Raw genomic sequence first — 20,804 nt, forward strand, 5'->3', positions numbered from 1 at the left:
GGGTGGGGGGGGGGGGGGGTGGGGGGGGGGGGGGGTGGGGGGGGGGGGGGGTGGGGGGGGGGGGGGGTGGGGGGGGGGGGGGGTGGGGGGGGGGGGGGGTGGGGGGGGGGGGGGGTGGGGGGGGGGGGGGGTGGGGGGGGGGGGGGGTGGGGGGGGGGGGGGGTGGGGGGGGGGGGGGGTGGGGGGGGGGGGGGGTGGGGGGGGGGGGGGGTGGGGGGGGGGGGGGGTGGGGGGGGGGGGGGGTGGGGGGGGGGGGGGGTGGGGGGGGGGGGGGGTGGGGGGGGGGGGGGGTGGGGGGGGGGGGGGGTGGGGGGGGGGGGGGGTGGGGGGGGGGGGGGGTGGGGGGGGGGGGGGGTGGGGGGGGGGGGGGGTGGGGGGGGGGGGGGGTGGGGGGGGGGGGGGGTGGGGGGGGGGGGGGGTGGGGGGGGGGGGGGGTGGGGGGGGGGGGGGGTGGGGGGGGGGGGGGGTGGGGGGGGGGGGGGGTGGGGGGGGGGGGGGGTGGGGGGGGGGGGGGGTGGGGGGGGGGGGGGGTGGGGGGGGGGGGGGGTGGGGGGGGGGGGGGGTGGGGGGGGGGGGGGGTGGGGGGGGGGGGGGGTGGGGGGGGGGGGGGGTGGGGGGGGGGGGGGGTGGGGGGGGGGGGGGGTGGGGGGGGGGGGGGGTGGGGGGGGGGGGGGGTGGGGGGGGGGGGGGGTGGGGGGGGGGGGGGGTGGGGGGGGGGGGGGGTGGGGGGGGGGGGGGGTGGGGGGGGGGGGGGGTGGGGGGGGGGGGGGGTGGGGGGGGGGGGGGGTGGGGGGGGGGGGGGGTGGGGGGGGGGGGGGGTGGGGGGGGGGGGGGGTGGGGGGGGGGGGGGGTGGGGGGGGGGGGGGGTGGGGGGGGGGGGGGGTGGGGGGGGGGGGGGGTGGGGGGGGGGGGGGGTGGGGGGGGGGGGGGGTGGGGGGGGGGGGGGGTGGGGGGGGGGGGGGGTGGGGGGGGGGGGGGGTGGGGGGGGGGGGGGGTGGGGGGGGGGGGGGGTGGGGGGGGGGGGGGGTGGGGGGGGGGGGGGGTGGGGGGGGGGGGGGGTGGGGGGGGGGGGGGGTGGGGGGGGGGGGGGGTGGGGGGGGGGGGGGGTGGGGGGGGGGGGGGGTGGGGGGGGGGGGGGGTGGGGGGGGGGGGGGGTGGGGGGGGGGGGGGGTGGGGGGGGGGGGGGGTGGGGGGGGGGGGGGGTGGGGGGGGGGGGGGGTGGGGGGGGGGGGGGGTGGGGGGGGGGGGGGGTGGGGGGGGGGGGGGGTGGGGGGGGGGGGGGGTGGGGGGGGGGGGGGGTGGGGGGGGGGGGGGGTGGGGGGGGGGGGGGGTGGGGGGGGGGGGGGGTGGGGGGGGGGGGGGGTGGGGGGGGGGGGGGGTGGGGGGGGGGGGGGGTGGGGGGGGGGGGGGGTGGGGGGGGGGGGGGGTGGGGGGGGGGGGGGGTGGGGGGGGGGGGGGGTGGGGGGGGGGGGGGGTGGGGGGGGGGGGGGGTGGGGGGGGGGGGGGGTGGGGGGGGGGGGGGGTGGGGGGGGGGGGGGGTGGGGGGGGGGGGGGGTGGGGGGGGGGGGGGGTGGGGGGGGGGGGGGGTGGGGGGGGGGGGGGGTGGGGGGGGGGGGGGGTGGGGGGGGGGGGGGGTGGGGGGGGGGGGGGGTGGGGGGGGGGGGGGGTGGGGGGGGGGGGGGGTGGGGGGGGGGGGGGGTGGGGGGGGGGGGGGGTGGGGGGGGGGGGGGGTGGGGGGGGGGGGGGGTGGGGGGGGGGGGGGGTGGGGGGGGGGGGGGGTGGGGGGGGGGGGGGGTGGGGGGGGGGGGGGGTGGGGGGGGGGGGGGGTGGGGGGGGGGGGGGGTGGGGGGGGGGGGGGGTGGGGGGGGGGGGGGGTGGGGGGGGGGGGGGGTGGGGGGGGGGGGGGGTGGGGGGGGGGGGGGGTGGGGGGGGGGGGGGGTGGGGGGGGGGGGGGGTGGGGGTGTGGGGGTGGGGGTGGGGGGGGGGTGGGGGTGGTGTGGGTGTGGGGGGGGGGGGGGGGGGGGTGGGGGGGGGTGGGTGCGGGGGGGGGGGCGGTTGGGGGGGGGGGGGGGGGGGGGTTGTGGGGGGGGGGGGGGGGGTTCCCGGGGGTGGGGGGGGGGGGGGGGGGGGGGGGGCAGGTTGCAGACCCCTGTTCTAGAGGATGTACAAATGAGCTGTTGGAAGACCTCAGTTTTACGATATAACTCCCCATGTTCCTCCCAGTCAGAGACACTCAAAGTAGCTTACAATTCCTGATTAATTCCCATCAAAAATAATTTATAGTGCAATCCTGAGGAGGGGGGCTGAAACCCCTCAGGAGGTGGCGTGATCTGTGCCGGCACAGATGCTATTTGTGCTGGCGTAAGGAGCATTTTCCCCAGTGCAGAGGCGCTTCTACTGGTGCTGGGGAACCGCACAGCAGTGCAATGCTTGGACATCAGCACCACCACAGTGCCAGCACTCCTTCAGCGCAGGAACCCCCATCAGCTCTGAAAGGGGTGTTTTGGGGGTTGGGGCCGGTTTTTAGTCAGCTTCCTGAGAATACGCCCATTTGCTGGAGCAGCAGTGGCGTAGGAGGTTAAGAGCTCGTGTATCTAATCTGGAGGAACCGGGTTTGATTCCCAGCTCTGCCGCCTGAGCTGTGGAGGCTTATCTGGGGAATTCAGATTAGCCTGTACACTCCCACACACGCCAGCTGGGTGACCTTGGGCTAGTCACAGCTTCTCGGAGCTCTCTCAGCCCCACCTACCTCACAGGGTGTTTGTTGTGAGGGGGGAAGATTGTAAGCCCCTTTGAGTCTCCTGCAGGAGAGAGAGGGGATATAAATCCAAACTCCTCCTCCTCCTCTTCCTCTTCTTCTTCTTCTTCATCATCATCATCATCATCATCCCACGGAGCTGTATAGAGCCAATCTGCAGAAGTTGGGGGAGCATCCCTGCCTGCCTGCTTGCTGGCCGTGGCACAGCAAGCCTCTTTGGAGGTGGTGCGGCTGTGCTCTCCCTGGTTATTGTGCAACTACCTGCCCCCAGCGTTCCACTGTTAAAGTAATAAAATAGTAATGAATGTTTACTATGTGTGGTCAAAGGCCATTACAAAATTAGTCTAAATAAAACATAGGTGAGACACAGAAAGAACAAAAGCAGTCATCGAGATAAGATGCCGCACAATTAAAACAGATTACAGAACTAAATATTTTAATTTTCAGACCCCACTTTTGTGCTTATTTTCTTGGCAGCCAGAGTAAATAGTGCTGCCATGGATGTAACAAATGGGTCTGTATCTGCAAGAAGGAATATTATTTTCTTCTCAGGAAAATTTAAGATGTAATATATCACCTTTTCAGACCCACAATCTCTTTAACTTCATTTGCTGCAAGGGAGTCACTATTAGTTTTTTAAATATAATCAGTTCAATTTTTGTTTCTTTGTTTTCTCTTTATCCTTGTCTACTTCGTGTTCTCATGAAAAGAGGCCAAAAGAAAAACTGGTGGTGCTCTAGTTGTAGGTCAGGTCTCCAGTTCAAGACCAGTAACTTAGATTGTGGGGACGACTTCTGGGGGTGGTATGCAAAACTGGGCAGACTCCAGATTTGCAGAAAAATCTGAAATCTTAAAAGGGGAGGGGGTAACTTCCCAAATAATAGAAGTAATATTAGAGAGCCAGCGTTGTGTATTGGTTAAGAGCAGGTGCACTCTAATCTGGGGAACCCCACTCTGCCACTTGAGCTGTGGAGGTTTATCTGGTGAATTAGATTAGCCTGTGCACTCCAACACATGCCAGCTGGGTGACCTTGGGCTAGTCACAGTTCTTCGGAGCTCTCTCAGCCCCACCCACCTCACAGGGTGTTTGTTGTGAGGGGGGAAGGGAAAGGAGATTGTCAGCCCCTTTGAGTCTCCTTACGGGAAAGAAAGGGGGATATAAATCCAAACTCCTCCTCCTTCCAATTTCTGTAGCTTTAACATTCTCCTCCTCCTCCTCCTCCTCCTCCTCCTCCTCCTCCTCCTCCTCCTCCTCCTCTTCTTCTTCTTCTTCTTCTTCTTCTTCTTCCAATTTCTGTAGCTTTAACAGACGAACGCACACTGAGACCTCACTCACCCAACTATTCTGAGATTTCACTGACCATTTGTAATGTTGTTAGGCAACCACAACCGTATTTCTGAGTATTTCTGTCAGTCAAAGATGGGGAGGGAGAGATTGAGAAAGGTAGACAGGAGAGAAGCAGAGAAAGGGGAGCAGAGGAGGAGTAGCTGAAGGGGGGAGAAGAAAGCGAATGGGAGAGAAGGAAAAAGAAGAGTCTGTGGGGGATTGTGGGAAAGCTGAAGGCAGGGGCTGCAGACTAGTTGGTGGGAGGGTGAGTGAGAAGTAAGCAGGAAAAGAGAGAGGCCATGGGAGCTGCCAGAGGAAAGGATTTTTTTTTGGGGGGGGGGGTAATAGGGGGAAAAAAGAGATGGTTTCCTGCACCCTGCTTGTGTTTCTGAATTTTAACTGTTAAACTGATTTCTTGTTTTTTGTGTTTTTTCAGATGATGTTTTAATATGTGTTGAAGGTGGTTTTGCTGAATTTTTAGTATTGTTTTTCTTAATTGCTCTTTTCATGGCTTGAATTGTACACTACATCCACAGCCAGATTTGGCTAAGTGGACTGTCAGTGTTTCTAAAACAAGTGTGTGAAATCAGAGCATGACACTGTTTATCTCTCAGGGCCTTTATCAGGATGCATATCTGTATGTTTCATGAACTCTCTGGAAAAGAGCTCGGATTCCTTAGACTAGTAATTTTTTTAATTACTTTTGAAGCTAGATGACGCAGTTCTGTGTAATTTATGTTTATATCTGATCATGGTGTGTACCTTGTTTAATATTTGTGTTTTATAACAATCCTTTCTTTGAAAAAATACATTTACAGAGAAAAGATTATACAGCATTAACAAAATTCCTGCCACCCAAATATGAATATGTTCTAGCTGTTAGGATGACCCCTCTCCAGTGTAAACTGTATCAGTTCTACTTGGATCGTTTAACAGGTGAGGCATAGTTTGTGATTCATCTCTTGGCATGCCTAGTGTGTTTGGTTCAGTGTTTTTAGGGGTGGGGGATTTTCCTAATGGGACGTATCAGTTTACTAGTGATTTATGCACTAGCTTTCATTTTTAAGTTCTCCAACTGATAGGTACATTTCTGGAATACTGAAAGGTCTCTGAGTTGGGTTTTTGGTGATCCAGGGCTGGGTGGCAAGGTTGCTTTAGTCTTTTTTTAATTTGATTTTTAAATATACCAACAGAAGAAAAGAAAGAAGAGTTCACAGAAAAATACCCCAATACACAAAATTCATGAAGCATTAAAAACAACAATAACAATACTCCATCAATCCCACCTACAAATCCAATGCATAATAGATCAGTTATCTCAATATCTACTGGTACTGAGATTAAGAGCAATGTATATCAAAACTTAACAGTAAATACAAAAGAATCCCAAAACAACAACAAAAACAAACTTCCATCCTTGGCAATTGATTCCATATATATGCTGTACAAATGTGGTTATTGGGGTGCTGTGTGGTTTCCGGGCTGTGTGGTTTCCGGGCTGGAGGGCCTGCCACAGATGCCAGCCACAGATGCAGGCGAAACGTCAGGAGAGAACGCTGCTAGAACACGGCCATACAGCCCGGAAACCACACAGCACCCCAGTGATTCTGGCCGTGAAAGCCTTCGACAATACAAATGTAGTTATATTTCGTTGTCCAAATCCCTGTATCCAACACTGGTTTTCAACTTATCACATAGTTTGAATTCTGGTTATTTTATTCTGGTTGTGGGGAAGCCTGGTTTGGATGATCTTGCTGGCTGGAAGATGGGAATTGCCTACTGGGATGTATACATGTATCTGTCAGGTGTGAATAGTTTCAAAGGATAGCTTTGCTGGTCTGCGGCAGAAGGGATTAGATTCAATTCCAGTAGCACCTTGGTTCTTATTGGTCCAGCTTATTGTTCAGGTATGAATAGTATCTGTTCTCAAAATATTTCCTGGGTATTTAAGTGGGTTTATACAATTATGAATGGATTGGAGACAGAGATTTTTTTCTGCTTGCCTCATAATATTAAAATTCTGGGTCCCTTAATAAAGTTGATTGGCTTTCATGTCAGGGTGGATAAAAGACGTTAGTACTTCACACAGTTATTGCACATGAATTTGTGGCCCCAAGTTCTTTCTTTGAAAACTTTTTATTCTACCTTTTCTGAAAAGGTGGTTTACATTGATAAATCATTATACCATAGGACAGTGATGGCGAACCTTTTCAAGACCGAAAAGTTTAATAAATTGCAACCTTAAACTCCATTCATTTATCGCAAAGTGTTAACACAGCAATTTAACCTGAATACGCTCGAGGTTTTAGCTTAGAAAAAACGGTTGTCTTCGAAGCGTGCGTTACTCGGGAGTAAGCTTGGTGGTAGTCGGTCGCTTTGAAGCAACTATGCAACTCTTCCAATGGGTGAATCACGACCCTAGGAGGGTTACTCAGAAGCAAGCCCCATTGCCAGCAACCGAGCTTACTCTCAGGTAAAGGATCGCGCTTTAGTTCTTCGCATGAAAATCAGTGGGGTTTTTACAGCGCTTAACAGGGTTACCTACACTGTTTCCCCAAAACGAGGTCTTAGGTTTAATGCTAATAATCAAGCCCAGCAGCCCAGGCCAGCCTAGATGGGGGGGGGGGGGGCGGTAAGGGCACTCTGTTTGCGCGTGCCCACAGAGAGGGCTCTGAGTGCCACCTCTGGCACCCGTGCCATAGGTTCGCCACCACTGCCATAGGAAGTTATAATGACGACCACTCATTCACCCTGCTTTAAAACTGTTTAGACTAACTTGTGGAAGACATGAGTGCCCTGATGGCGAAAAGGAACCTCCATTTTCAGAGTGAGGTTTGACTCATGGAAGTTTATGCCCTGGAAAATTTTGTGGGTCCCACTATTGTGGGACTCCAGTATTGTTCCATATCCACAGACCATGTACTCCAGAATGTATTTGTTTGGCGTGTTTATATGCCACCATTCCATTTTAGCAATGCTCAAGGGAGGCGGGGAGGCTGTTGCCTTTGGGCCCTGCCTAGATGCTTTCCAGGAAACCTGGCTAGCTATGACTAGAAACAATATACTCCACTCTGCGTGGTCTGATGCATCAGCATGTTCTTATTATGATAGCATTTTGGTATTTAGGTAGGCAGAGGTACTGTAAAGCCTGTGGAAAAAATGGGTGTGTTTCTGTTATTTCTGTTATGCAGTTTATTAGGGGCAGGGGCAGACATGGTAGCCACCTTCTAGCAAACTTAACTAGGCAATGTACCATGAAAGATCACAAAGTAGTGACGACCCGCCCCTCCCGAGTACATGCTTTTGTTTGAGCACCCAGCTCAAAGCTGTGATAACTATCATGGTCTTGGAAGTTGGAAACTTTACTTCCAATACTGCCAACGTTTCATTGGCCTAAGAATATGAGGTTCTAACACAGTGGTGGCGAACCTATGGCACGGGTGCCAGAGGTGGCACTCAGAGCCTTCTCTGTGGGCACACGCAAACAGTGCTCCCCACACACATCTAGGCTGGCCTGGGCTGCTGGGCTCGATTATTAGCGTTAAACCTAAGACCTAGTTTTGGGGAAGCAGGGTAGGTAACCCTGTTAAGCGCTGTTAAACCCCACTGATTTTCATGCGAAGAACTAAAGCATGATCCTTTACTTGAGAGTAAGCTTGGTTGTTGGCAATGGGGCTTGCTTCTGAGTAAACCTTCCTAGGGTCATGGTTCACCCGCTCAAAGAATTGCATGGTTGCTTCAAAGCAAAGTCACCTACTACCACCAAGCTTACTCCCAAGTAATGCATGCCTCGGAGCCAAACTTTTTTCTAAACTAAACCTCAGTATTCAGGTTAAATTGCCATGTTGGCACTTTGCCATAAATAAGTAGGTTTGGGGTTGCAATTTGGGCACTCGGCCTCGAAAAGGTTCGCCATCACTGTTCTAACATATATGCTATAACTAATGCAAGGAAACATTTAGGAAGAGCTGAGAGAGTTTGCCAGTTTTCTGTGTGATGTCCGTACTTTAATGTTCCTGTCTCTTATTCAGGTTTCAGTAATCCTAGTCCTAGTGACTTGCTCATTAGATCTTCCCTTTTATTGATTGTCTTGATCTATTCTGTACTTCTTAGATGTCACTTAATGTGGTCTGCTATTGATTTACATACTGTGTAATCTGCTTTGAGTCTTAGCAAGAAAGGCAGACTTTAGATATAGCAGATAACAAAATGAATAAACATCCTTTTCTCGAATGAGAGCACAGATATGCAATTTAGACAGTTCAAAATATGTAACATATACTTATGGTTTGGGGAAATTGAGCCATTCCCCTCTGCCTCCACATAGGGGATTTTGGCTGTAGGGGATTAGAAAAGTATCAGACTATGAAACTTTATCCATGCATTTAGAAATACATAAAAAGTGCCACAAAGTAGTTCCTACTTCTAGCTTGGAGTGAGGATGAATAATGTAATGCATCTTGTTACAGTAACATCTGAGCTGTTCACGAAAGTTTAAGACCAGGAAAGGGATTTGGGCGTCTTAGTTGATAGTTCCATGGGAATGTCAACTCAATGCATGGCAGCTGTGAAAAAGGCAAACTCTATGCTGTGGATAATTAGGAGAGGAGTTGATAATAAAACTGCAAGGATTGTCATGCCCTTATATAAAACCATGGTTCGACCGCACTTGGAATACTGTGTTCAGTTCTGGTTGCCACATCTCAAAAAGGATATCGAAGAGATAGAAAAAGTGCAGAGAAGGGCAACGAGGATGATTGAGCGATTGGAGCACCTTCCTTATGAGGAGAGGCTGCAGCATTTGGGACTCTTAAGTTTGGAGAGGAGGCGTCTGAGGGGGGATATGATTGAAGTCTATAAAATTCTGCATGGGGTAGAAAATGTTGACAGAGAGAAATTTTTCTCTCTTTCTCACAATACTAGAACCAAGGGGCATTCATTGAAAATGCTGGGGGGAAGAATTAGGACTAATCAAAGGAAACACTTCTTCACACAACGTGTGATTGGTGTTTGGAATATGCTGCCACAGAAGGTGGTGATGGCCACTCACCTGGATAGCTTTAAAAGGGGCTTGGACAGATTTATGGAGGAGAAGTCGATCTATGGCTACCAATCTTTATCCTCCTTGATCTGAGATTGCAAATGCCTTAGCAGACCAGGTGCTCAGGAGCAGCAGCAGCAGAAGGCCCTTGCTTTCACAACCTGCCCGTGAGCTCCCAAAGGCACCTGGTGGGCCACTGCAAGTAGCAGAGTGCTGGACTAGAGGGACTCTGGTCTGATCCAGCAGGCTAGTTCTTATGTTCTTAACTTTCATAATGTGTAGCTTACCTTGGCTTCAGTCAAGGCATCCTCTTAGTTTTTTTAAGCCAGATTTGATTTTATGTAGACAAATAAGAATTTAAGAATTTAAATGGGGATGTGCTGCAGATAGTCAAATGTGAGAAAGGACGAGAGTGACTGATTTTTAGGGAGGAAGGTGAAGAAAATGTTGATTGAATAACCTGTCCTCTGTTGTAAGAGGTTGCATATCTGTGGCAGATGTCTGTGTTACATGGTCTTTAAATGAAACATTGGTTGTTCTGAAATAACTTCTGGTTTTTATATGTTCTGATCAGGTGTCGGCAGCAGCACAGAAGGTGGGAGGGGGAAGGCTGGAGCTAAACTCTTCCAGGATTTCCAGATGTTAAGCAGGATTTGGACTCATCCTTGGTGCTTGCAGCTTGACTATATTAGCAAAGAAAATAAGGTAAATCATATCTCTCTGTCTTTGTCACTAATTAAAGTTCTCAAGTAAGCAGTGCCAAGCCTTCGAGAATTTTTGCTGAATTTATGGAAATTTATTTTGCTGTGTGATCGCTGATTATTTCTTTTTTCAGGGGTATTTTACTTGGGACTGTAGCCATTTTGTAAGGTACTTTGTCATTACAGAAGTATTTTGAAATAAGCTTATTGACTTTGGGACTGTTCAGATGAAGGAACAGATGTTTTTGAGGAAGGGTATCAAACTCATTTGTTACAAGGGCCAGATATTACTTCAGTGTAGCTTGGTTGGGCAGGCCCTTGGGGGGGCTGCCTCAGCTGGCCTCAAAATGGCACTTGCTGAAGGGGGGGAGCCTGGACTGGCAAGCCCACAGCAGGGAGGGTTGGCTGCTTTGATGGGGGTTCATCAGGTCCATGAGCCAACTGAAGCAACCCTGTCCACAGCAGGCTCACCAGGCCAGATTAGCAGCAAGGGGGGGGTCACTGTTTCAGCTGGCTCACAAGCCTGATCAGCCCCCTCAAGGGACCAGATCTGGTCCCCGGGCTGCAGGTTTGACATCCCTGTTTTTGAAGCTTGTTTTAAAGGGCTTGGCTGCATTTAACAAACTTGTTTTTCAGGGCTATTTTGATGAAGACAGCCTCGATGAGTTCATAGCATCCGATTCCGAGGAAACGTCAGTCAGCTTAAGCTCTGAGGAATATACTACGTAAGTTCAACTGTTCAGTGTAAACACAAAACTAACGAGTTCTGTGCATTCGACCATTATAGCCCAAGACAAGAGAGGGTCAACTACCAACAGGTTTTTAAAAGCTGCCATTAAAATGATATTGTTATAGGAAGAAAAAAACCAAGGGGAAGAAATCAAAGAAAGACAGCAGCTCCGGGGAAAGCAGCAGTGATAATGATGTTGAAGTGATTAAAGTCTGGAATTCAAGATCTCGTGGAGGTGGAGAAGGAAACATAGATGAACCAATAAACAACCCTCCAAGCACTGAAAAGGTGGAAGAAGGTATGGAAAGATTGTTAAACTAATTCTGGATGTTTAGGCAAAAGTGCAGGAGAATTCCACAGATACACTAAAGCAGCAGTCTCCCGGGAAGGGGGGGGGGGGGACATGGCACCTGCCAGCACTTTTCCTGGTACCTGCTGTGTGCTTTAAGAAAGTGGGCAGGGCCAGGGGAGGTTTTTGCCTAGCCGGGCTTCTGATTGGTGTTAGGATTGTCAGATTTGTTAACCAAAAAAATTCAGCAGCAACTGGTCACCACAGCACAAGAATCTTCAGTCTGTGAGTGAAGGCACACTGTTTGCGTTCAAGAAAATGTTCTTAAACAATATGCTTATTTGAAAGGCAGCTGTTATAAACAGAGTTTCTACCTGTGATGCTGAAAAATTACCATTAAAGTTCTGGATGACATCACTGCCAGATGTTTCACGGGTGATTCTGCCTCCTTCAGTAGCCATTTTGTTCGTGCACCTACTGTCTTGTCAGAATTGCAGAGGAATCTGCAGGCTCAAACAGATTGAGGACCCCTGCACTAATTCATTCTAAGGAAGAGATGTTGGTCCTGGTGGGGGTGGAGGCTTGTATCATGAAGGTCACTGAACCCATAGGTAGTTTGCTGTGGTAACAAAAAGCTTGAATGGTTAGGGAAAGCTTTGGAAAATAAAGTTAGAGCTATCAAAACAAAACATACAATTTTGTAGCATATGCACACTTGACATGTTTTGTATCATTCTGAGCCATTTTATATCTTACAAATAGTATATAGCTAAAGACAGTACAGTAACAAACACTAAACTCTGTGAGAATGGGGCATCTTCCCTCACAAAAGAATTACTGGGAAAAGACTAGAAAATAAGAAAGGAAGTATCACATGCTACTATTACATGATGGCACAAGATGCTGAGCAGTCTTGCAAATTAATTAATTTCTAATCTGCTATTTTTCTTCCCTTATGCATTCCATACAGTCCCCATCCCTTTTATTTCTAAAGCTAAAAGCACAGAGTTCCTTCTGTTTAAAGTGTGTTACTGTGCCATGATGGGATATTAGTTTATTTCTGACTTTCTTGATAGATATTCCCATCAGCTCATTTGCTCTAAAAGCTGAACTTACCTGTAAGGAAAGAATTCCATGGAAATAAATGCTGCATTTAGTGCTAAGCAATAAGTTCTAAGATCAAAGTTCCAAGAGGAAGGTAGCTTTCACTGTATTTACAATATATCAGAGTATGTAATGCACATTTGAAGCGGAGATTAAAGCTGCAAGCCTGAAGCACGGTCAAAAGAATGTTGGTAACATAAATAAAGACAGCCCTCTAAGTACAGTATCGTTAGGAGGTTGTAGATGCATGTGTGTTGGAAGTTGCAGCATTAAACAGAACTTAATAGATTCTCCAAAGTAAACATCAGATTTAAATTATGTACCAAAACACTCCTGCAGTCCAAAGAACCATATTATTAACCCAGTCTATCCAGTGTACCTTCTAATTCTTTTTTAAAACCAGAGATCTCAGTTTTTTTAGTTGCAATATTATCGTTATTAGTGTCCATAAGTACAACTAATATAACAAAAATTTCCTCATCTTTTACATTTAATAATTTTGTAATAATATCAGCCCTTAAAGGGTTTTCCCCCAAAATATTCCCGTGCTTGTTGTGGTTAAATTTCCTATCAGTTTTGTATTCAATAAATCCATGACTGTTTCCTGTAGACCCAATTCATTCTGTCCATGAAAAACACATGTTGATGCTTCTGTTATTCCATCACAGAAACTGTTAAAGTCCTTCAAACCCTCTGCAAGTTATAATCTATATCATGACACAATAAATAAGCCTCAAACTTGTTGAACTCCAGGTTCTCACCCCCTACTCAGTCATCTTGGAAATGTCTCTCCCCCCCCCCCTTTCTCCTCTGTTGATATTCTTGCAGCCCTAATCGAATGTGAACATCTGGCTCAACACAGTTAAAAATTACTATTTCAGAATCTGAAAGCACTTCAGTTCAAGTTATTTCTCCTAATATTTGCCAGAATCTTTGCTCCCCAATTTTTGCACAAGCCAGATGTGCACTAAATCTTCAATATTGGCCTTACTTCAATGGGTGGAGAAAAATGGGTAAAGAAAAAAAGTATGTTATTCTGAGCACATTAAAAAGAATTGTTCTTGACTGTAACCAGTATTGGTGTTGTTTAATTGAACTTTTCAAAAACATATCTTACTCTATCACAGTTAAATTCCAGCTTCAGAGAATTGTTCAGGGCTTCAAACAAAAATAAATGTGGATTGTCCATCTGCATGTTTGGCAGTATTTATGGATGCTCTGTCTATTCTGGTGTATTTACTTTCTTAATCTACTTCATTTGGGTATAAGTGCTGATTATGATTTTCAACCATTTCTGTAGTTTTAGAAATTAATGTTCCAGGCATTCAGGACACCGATAAGCCATGTTACACTTGATTTTCAATTAGACAAGTACATTTATTTTATAGCCACGGTATTTAAGTATTTCACAGTTAAGAAGACCCAGCAAAGACTGTACTATCTGAGACTTTTAAGGAAGCAACAACTGGATGGAAAACTCCTGGTGTCCTTTTACCGCTGTGCTATAGAGAGTGTCTTAACCTACTGCATCTGTGTATGGTTCTCCAGTTGCACAGTGGCAGATAGGAAGGCGCTCCAAAGGGTGATCACTACTGCACAAAGGATTATCGGCTGCCCTCTCTCCTCCTTGGAAGAACTCTATAATTCCCGAAGCCTAAAAAAAGCCCAAAATATTCTGAGGGACCCGTCTCATCCAGCACACTCACTTTTTGAACTGCTACCATCTGGTAGGCGATACAGGACTATCAAATCTAGGACAAAGAGGCTTAGAGACAGCTTCTACTCTAGAGCTGTGGCTATGCTGAACTCCGCGGCTTCGTGTTGATGTGTTTGGGGCTGTGTAGGGATGGGTGGAGGAAGGGGAAAGTGAGGATGGGGTATGAGTCTGAAATTGTATGAGTATGATGTATTGTATGAAATTGTATGAGTATGATGTATGAGTCTGAAATTGTGTGCATCGAGGAATGCTGCTGTAAATTTCGTTGTGCGTGCACAATGACAATAAAATGCTTGTGCTTATTTTTAGTTGTGCGGAGGTGGTCTGGGCCTGGCACAGAGATGGAATGCACTTCCCTCCTGCTGTTTGCGGGAAGGCCTCAGGTCAGGGGTGAGGGGGGGGGGCTCCACATTTGCCCTCCTCTTTCTTCCTTCTCACCCCCTTCGTTCCCTCTTCTGTCTGGGCTACCAGTCCGGGGAGAGGAGCCAAGCCGGATTGCACATCCTTGGCTGCTGGCTGAGAATTTTAATGGATTTCAGCACCCCCTGCAAATCATACTGCACCTCCAGTTCTGCAAGGCTACGGCATCGAGTGCAGGTTCCTTGGCCAAGGCCTCAGGCGCTGTTGCTGGCTCCCCAGGGAGCAGGTGTGGCAGCCCACAATTTGTCCTTGTTTCTTGGCGAGTGGGGGGCCGTCCAACTGCTCCCATGGTGGCTTGTGGCCCTGGAGCCTCCTGACCGTGACTGCCCAGTATGGGCGTGCTCCTCTTCACAACTGGATGGCAGCAGCCCATTCATGCCAACTCCAGACCGTGATGTTGCAAGATGTGTGTATGTGTCTGCTTGCTTCTCTAGACTGCCGCCGTGTGTGTCTGTCATGTGATGATCAAAAGAAGAAGAAGAAGAAGAGTTTGGATTTCTATCCCCCCTTTCTCTCCTGCAGGAGACTCAAAGGGGCTGACAATCTCCTTGCCCTTCCCCCCTCACAACAAACACCCTGTGAGGTGGGTGGGGCTGAGAGAGCTCCGGGAAGCTGTGACTAGCCCAAGGTCACCCAGCTGGCGTGTGTGGGAGTGTACAGGCTAATCTGAATTCCCCAGAGAAGCCTACACAGCTCACGCGGCAGAGCTGGGAATCAAACCCGGTTCCTCCAGTTTAGATACATGAGCTCTTAACCACCTACGCCACTGCTGCTAGAAGTACTTGCATGTAGATAAAGAGTAACTGTGTGCTGCATGTTGCTCCATAAATATTTATAGTGCATAAATATCTCTGAAACATTCTACTATAAGCTTGGATGCAGGAGAATAATGCTTTCCTCTTGAAGACTACTTGCTGGAATTAATCTATTTCAAGAAAATGTCCCGTTAACCATGTTTGAACTAGACTAGAACCTTATCATATGAGTTGCTTACTATATGACCTGTTGGTTTTTTGAGTCAGCATCAGGACTGTAGATCCATAGAGTGCATTTCTGACATCCCAGTTGCAGGGCCTGCAGTAACATAGGCCTCTTCCGCACATGCAAAATAATGCGTTTTCAAACCACTTTCACAACTGTTTGCAAGTGAATTTTGCCATTCCGGACAGCTTCAAAGAGCACTGAAAGCAGTTTGAAAGTGCATTATTCTGCATGTGCGGAATGAGCCATAGTGGCCAGGAATATGAACCCTGAGCCAGTTCAGAGCTTGCTTACAGCAGTCCTACGCAAGCAGCTGCCTTTGTCCTCTTCCCCCACCTCTTTGTCAGTTCACTTTAGGGCATTCTTGAATTACAGGAGTGTTTACCAAGATTACTGAGACGTAGCATGTGAAGTGTTTTGAACACTTTCTGAATCTGCTTTTGTTAGTATTTTAGCTGTTTTGCCATCCCTCCCAAGTGACATAAATCCACCTCTGCTGGGGAAGGTGAAAAAAAAAGGTTTATCCAACCTAGTCATTACTGCCTATCCCAGTGATGGCAAACCTATGGCACGGGTGCCAGAGGCGGCACTTGGAGCCCTCTCTGTGGGCACACACACACAGAGTTTGTCATGTGGGGGGCGGAAAATCACACCCACACCCGCACACACATCTAGGCTGGCCTGGGCCACAGAGCACAATGTGTGCGCACCACAGTGAGCAGGGAGGACTCGGCTGGCAGGCCTGGTTCCTGTGCTCTGGGTGGCTGCTGCCCGAAGAGGGGGGCGCAGAGGGAGTAGAGATGCTAGAGCGGCACAGAACAATGTGCGCAGGACTTGCTGGAGGCTAGAGCAGGCTGGCCCCTACTCGAGCGGGTGTGGCAGAGGAAGTGGGAGCCAACCGTTTTTTTCTAAACTAAAACCTCAGCATTCAGGTTAAATTGCCAGGTTGGCACTTTGCGATAAATAAGTGGGGTTTGGGTTGCAATTTGGGCACTCGGTCTCGAAAAGGTTCGCCATCACTGGCCTAGCCATTATCTTCCCTTTGCCACACTGTGTTTGTTTTATATGTGTATATTAGGCTCTAGAGTAGTTTCCCAAACTGTACCCACAAAGTGAGATTGGGTGGACTAATTCTGATGCCTGATGGTCCCTTTTATATTCTACTTCTCCTGTACCGATTGCCAGCAGGGAGAAGGGATTGGATTGTTGCCTGACATGTCTCACTGTTTAAAACCACCTCTAGTAAATCACAGCTTTATCCCCTCCTTCTCCTTTAAGGTAAAACCACGTCCACTTCCAACCCGGGCAGCCCAGCGCCAGACTGGTACAAAGATTTTGTCACTGAAGCTGATGCTGAAATACTGGAGCATTCTGGGAAGATGGTTCTTCTCTTTGAAATCCTTCGCATGGCCGAGGAGCTGGGAAATAAAGTGTAAGTCAATCTTGCCAGCTGGGAAGACTCTGTGTGATGCTCCTGCTAGAGCAGTGATTCCCAAAGTGGGTGCCACCGCCCCCTGGTGGGTGCTGCAGCGATCCAGGGGGGCGGTGATGGCCACAGGTAGAAACATTAATACATATATCTTTCTGTTTAATTGCTATTAAACATTTAAAAAAAATTAATTTCCAGGGGGCGCTAAGTAATATTTTTTCTGGAAAGGGGGCGGTAGGCCAAATAAGTTTGGGAACCACTGCTCTACATAATCCCTGAATTCTGACACAAATGTTTCTGCAGCAGACCTGTCTGCACTGGCACCCTCTCCATGCCTAGTGACACTGTGTATGCCAGTGCACCTTTTGAATTTTTCAAACCAGCCTCTGCTAGCCTTAAAATCACTTAATTTCACCTGCACTGTTCACAGGCATTTTCTTAATAAGATCTGCATACAGCAATCTGGCCTTTTCACATAGGACGGCCTCAGAAACAGAATCCCCATCCAATTGTTTCTTGTTTATCCAAATTAGCAACAGCAGTTCCACATTTTCAATTGCTTGCGATCTCCTTTCTGTAAGCATATTCACGCCTTTTGCCACATTAGCCTCCTTAATTGCTTCCCTTTTCGCCATGATGGAGCTTACGGTGGATGGCGACTTCCCATACAGGCGGGCCAGTTCAGCAGTCCTAATGCCGCTTTCGTATTTTTCAGTGATTTCTTTTTTCAAATAGTGTTCCTGGCCTTTCTCTTGGAAGGGCTGCTGGCAGCTCCCTTTGGTCCCATTACTAAAAAGGAAAGGGCAATTAGTTTCACTTTCAGCTTTTTTGCACCACACACACACCCTACTTAAAGGAGCCAAAAAGTTCACCCTTTTGGTTTTCAAAAAGCTGCCCCACACAACACTAACTAAAATGAGCCAAAACTTTACTTTCTCCAATTCGTTTTCTCCAGCAGGGCCCCTCCCCCCATACACACAACTAAGCACTGCACGTCAAAGGAGGCAAAATTAACGTGCCACAAAGCAGGCAAAGGTTGCACCCCCTCCCCCCCATACATATCACTTAATTACCTGGCACTAAGTACAGTAAGCTTTCTCACAACAGAAACTCTACTGCACAGTAGCTCTGTTCTCTTGGAGGCGGAGACCTTCTTGGTGGGTGATTTCCACCCCATCTCAGGGAGGCAGGATCAAAAACATCACTTCCTGTTCAGGCTAGGGCTCCAATTATCTCCAGTTCTATTTCCTGCCTGATCAGGGAGTGCACGGATCCTTTGGATCCTTAGCTTTCTACCAAAAAATTCTTTCTCCTGTCTTCTTTCGTGAGTTTTTTCTTTCTCCCTTTTGTTACCCTTGTATTCCCGTTAGTGTGTGTGGGTGGGTGGGTGGAGGCTTGGTGAGTTTCTTACTCCCCCCGCTCCTCCCTTCCTGCCCAATTTATCCGTTCCCGCCAAATGGCGGATCAAAACTTCAGCCATTAGATCTTCTTCCAAGAGGGAGCGGTATCCCCCCCCCCCGCCCCCAGCCGCTGCGCCTCCTCCTCTGGAGCTTCAGCCACAGTCAGCAAGACTGTCCTGGAGGCAGCCAACGGTTCAGCGCGCCGCGTCGGCTCAGCAGCCGGTGGAAAACGCACAGGCGTGGACATCCAGCCAGAGCCTCCCGCAAAGCAGGGGAGGCTAGCGCCTTCACACGCGCTGCCGGAAGACTCTCATGCGAGCTCAGAGGGACACTCCTCAGCAGATCGACTAGCAGGGAACTTTCGGAGCGGCAGTCCCGATGCACGTTCGTCCTCCTCTTCATGCAGTCAAGTCCGTGGAGGGGGAGGGAATTCCCCCAACTCAGAGAGACGACTGGTCTGTCCTCCTTCTACTAGGAAATGGCAGTCCTTCCCTCCCCTGAAATTCCAGCATCCCAGAGGGCTGTTGAGGAACACATTGAGTGCTACCTCCAGGGCAGGGTATCCAGGATACTGGTAGTCCACCTCCCTCTAATGTACCAACTCTGCCTGCTCCGCTCCAAGGGCATACTAGGGGTTACCTAGGTCCCCAGAGCATGCGTTCCCTCACTCCTCAGCAGGAGGAGTAGACAGCCTAGTAGAAGGGCTGGACCCGAATTCCTTAGAGCACCTCCTAACAATGAGGAACTATGAAACCCAGGGCAGGGGATCCAGGGTTACTGGTAGTCCACCTCCCTCTATCGCACCAACTCTGCCTGCTCTGCTCCACGGGCACACTAGGGGTTACCTAGGTCACCTGAGCATGCGCTCCCTCACTCCTCAGCAGGAGGAGAAGACCACGCGGAAGGGCTGGATCCAACTTCCTTAGTGCGCCTTTCTGATTATGAGGAATCTATGACCTCTTCCTCTCATCAGTCCTTAGGAGTTTTCAACTAACAAGACCTGGAACTCCTCTTTGCCAACACTGTGGCAGCTCTGGAGTCACAGGAGTCCGACTCCTCTACCCTCCGGCAGAGGTGCGCATCTAACACCTTAGGTTGTCCTAAGGCAGCAAGACCTTCTTCCCACAGGATGAGCCTTCCAAGCCCACCCTGCTCTTGCCGGAATATTTTATTAAGCGGATTAGGAAGGAATGGGAGACTCCGGCCTCCACCAAACGCCTCTGGTCTAATGCACGCAAGCATTATGTGGTGCCCCGAGTTGTAGAAGAGTTCCTCAAAGTCACATTAGTAAATACCTCCGTGGTGGCCATTCAATCCTCAAGATTGTCTCCCAAGGACGGGGAGGGCAACCCAAGGATCCCTTCTATAAAAGATCTGAGGCCGCGCTCAGGTGCTCCCATTAGTCCTCGCCTTGGTCATAAAGACCATCGATCGTACCTCCACCATAGCCAGAACCACCCTAGTTGGCTAGACCATGTCATGGGATTCTACCCCCCGAAGCCCGGGCATCAGGGGCGACCTGGAAATTGTTAGAATAGCAGACCTTACATAGCGGATCCCGTGGCCTCCACCGTGGTTGCACGGAGAAACGCCTGGCTGAGGACCTGGTGGGTGGATAATCAGTCTAATCTATTGTGACTTCCTACTCTTCCAGGGGGGTAGGCCGTTTGGTAAGGAACTTTTTGACATCTTAGTGGAAAACAAGACCATAAAAAGACCGTGCCCTAGTCCGTTCGTCCAGACAGCTCCCCCTCCTGGTCCAGATCTAATCCGCACTCAGAGGTAATTCAACGCCCTACCAGGGAATACAGAACCACGAACTGGCAACCTAGAGGTTCCTTCGTAGGAGGAGTGAGTTCAGATCCCAACACTAAATTGACAAGGCTCCCAGGACAGAAGTCACTCCTCGATCCTGACTCCAGCGATTCACCGGTAGGAGCTCACCTTATCAACTTCGGGCTCAGTTGAGAGGAGACCACATCGTGGCGTGGTCCCAGGAGGAAGTGTCCTTAGACTGCACTATAGAATTTCATCACCTTCCTTCATCCAACTTCTCCCTCTCTTCAATCAGTTCCAGACCAGAGAAGGTGGTCAGTACTCGTGCCGCCGTCAATCGTATCCAGGCCATCCAGGCCATAGAACCGGCACCGCCATCAGAGTAGGCCTTAGGCCACTACTCGTACTCTCATGGTGCCGAAGGAGAACGGAGGCTGGCGGGCGTTCCTCAATCGTAGTATCAAGCACAGGTACTTCCACCTGAAGAGTTTAAGATGGAATCCCTAAGGCTCATCACCGAAGCTCTTCGCCCAAGAGACGTCCTCACTTCACTGGACCACACGGAGGCTGATCTACATATTTATTTTATTTATTTATTTATTTATACTTTAAATTTCTATCCCGCCCCGTCCCCGAAGGGCTCTGGGCGGCGTACAGCATACAATGGATACAGTCATAAAATATCATAAATAGGCTAAAACTTATAAAAGCAGCGAAACTAGCTACACATTAACATATAAAATGTAGAATGAATAAAAGCATAGATATAGGTATAGGTGGCGCCCGATACCTAATATTAAATTCTTCCCCCTAGAGAGGAACGGCAGATCTTGATAGATGTTAAAGGCCCAGGTGTAGGGCCAGAGAGAGGGGCGGGGGGGATAACTATTCGACAGCCTCACACAGCCTGAGGGTCTTTTCGAAATTTGCTCCTAGGTCCCATTATACTCCTGTACCATAGGGAGTACACATACACCTCTATTGGACGACCTACTATAAGATCCAAATCTGCATCCACAGCACTTCAGAACCTATGTCTGACCATGCAGATCCTACAAGACCACGGTTCCTCGTGATTCTGGGAAAGATCCATGTGCAACCTACCCAACAGTTCATTCATCTAAGGGTAAT

At 50.3% G+C, this 20,804-nt stretch overlaps 1 protein-coding gene across 1 annotated transcript; it reads left to right on the forward strand.

Annotated features, from left to right (window-relative positions):
- Window positions 1-4,867: 4,867 nt before the first annotated feature.
- On the forward strand, window positions 4,868-20,059 carry LOC125442900 (transcriptional regulator ATRX-like). The gene is made up of 6 exons (XM_048514677.1): window positions 4,868-5,021; window positions 9,701-9,831; window positions 10,464-10,552; window positions 10,683-10,855; window positions 16,347-16,500; window positions 19,969-20,059. The coding sequence occupies exons 1-6, from the start codon at window positions 4,970-4,972 to the stop codon at window positions 20,057-20,059; spliced, it is 690 nt and encodes a 229-aa protein (XP_048370634.1). The 5' UTR covers window positions 4,868-4,969.
- Window positions 20,060-20,804: the final 745 nt, after the last annotated feature.

Source organism: Sphaerodactylus townsendi, linkage group LG13 (assembly GCF_021028975.2).
Source record: "Sphaerodactylus townsendi isolate TG3544 linkage group LG13, MPM_Stown_v2.3, whole genome shotgun sequence".
Lineage (NCBI taxonomy): Eukaryota > Metazoa > Chordata > Lepidosauria > Squamata > Sphaerodactylidae > Sphaerodactylus > Sphaerodactylus townsendi.

Excerpts from the sequence above, each read along its gene's own strand:
- LOC125442900 (XM_048514677.1), top strand. The coding sequence starts at position 4,970 with ATGACCCCTCTCCAGTGTAAACTGTATCAGTTCTACTTGGATCGTTTA. Across the intron at positions 5,022-9,700 it reads CTACTTGGATCGTTTAACAG|GTGTCGGCAGCAGCACAGAA; the intron begins GTGAGGCATAGT and ends TGTTCTGATCAG. Across the intron at positions 10,553-10,682 it reads AGCTCTGAGGAATATACTAC|GAAGAAAAAAACCAAGGGGA; the intron begins GTAAGTTCAACT and ends ATATTGTTATAG.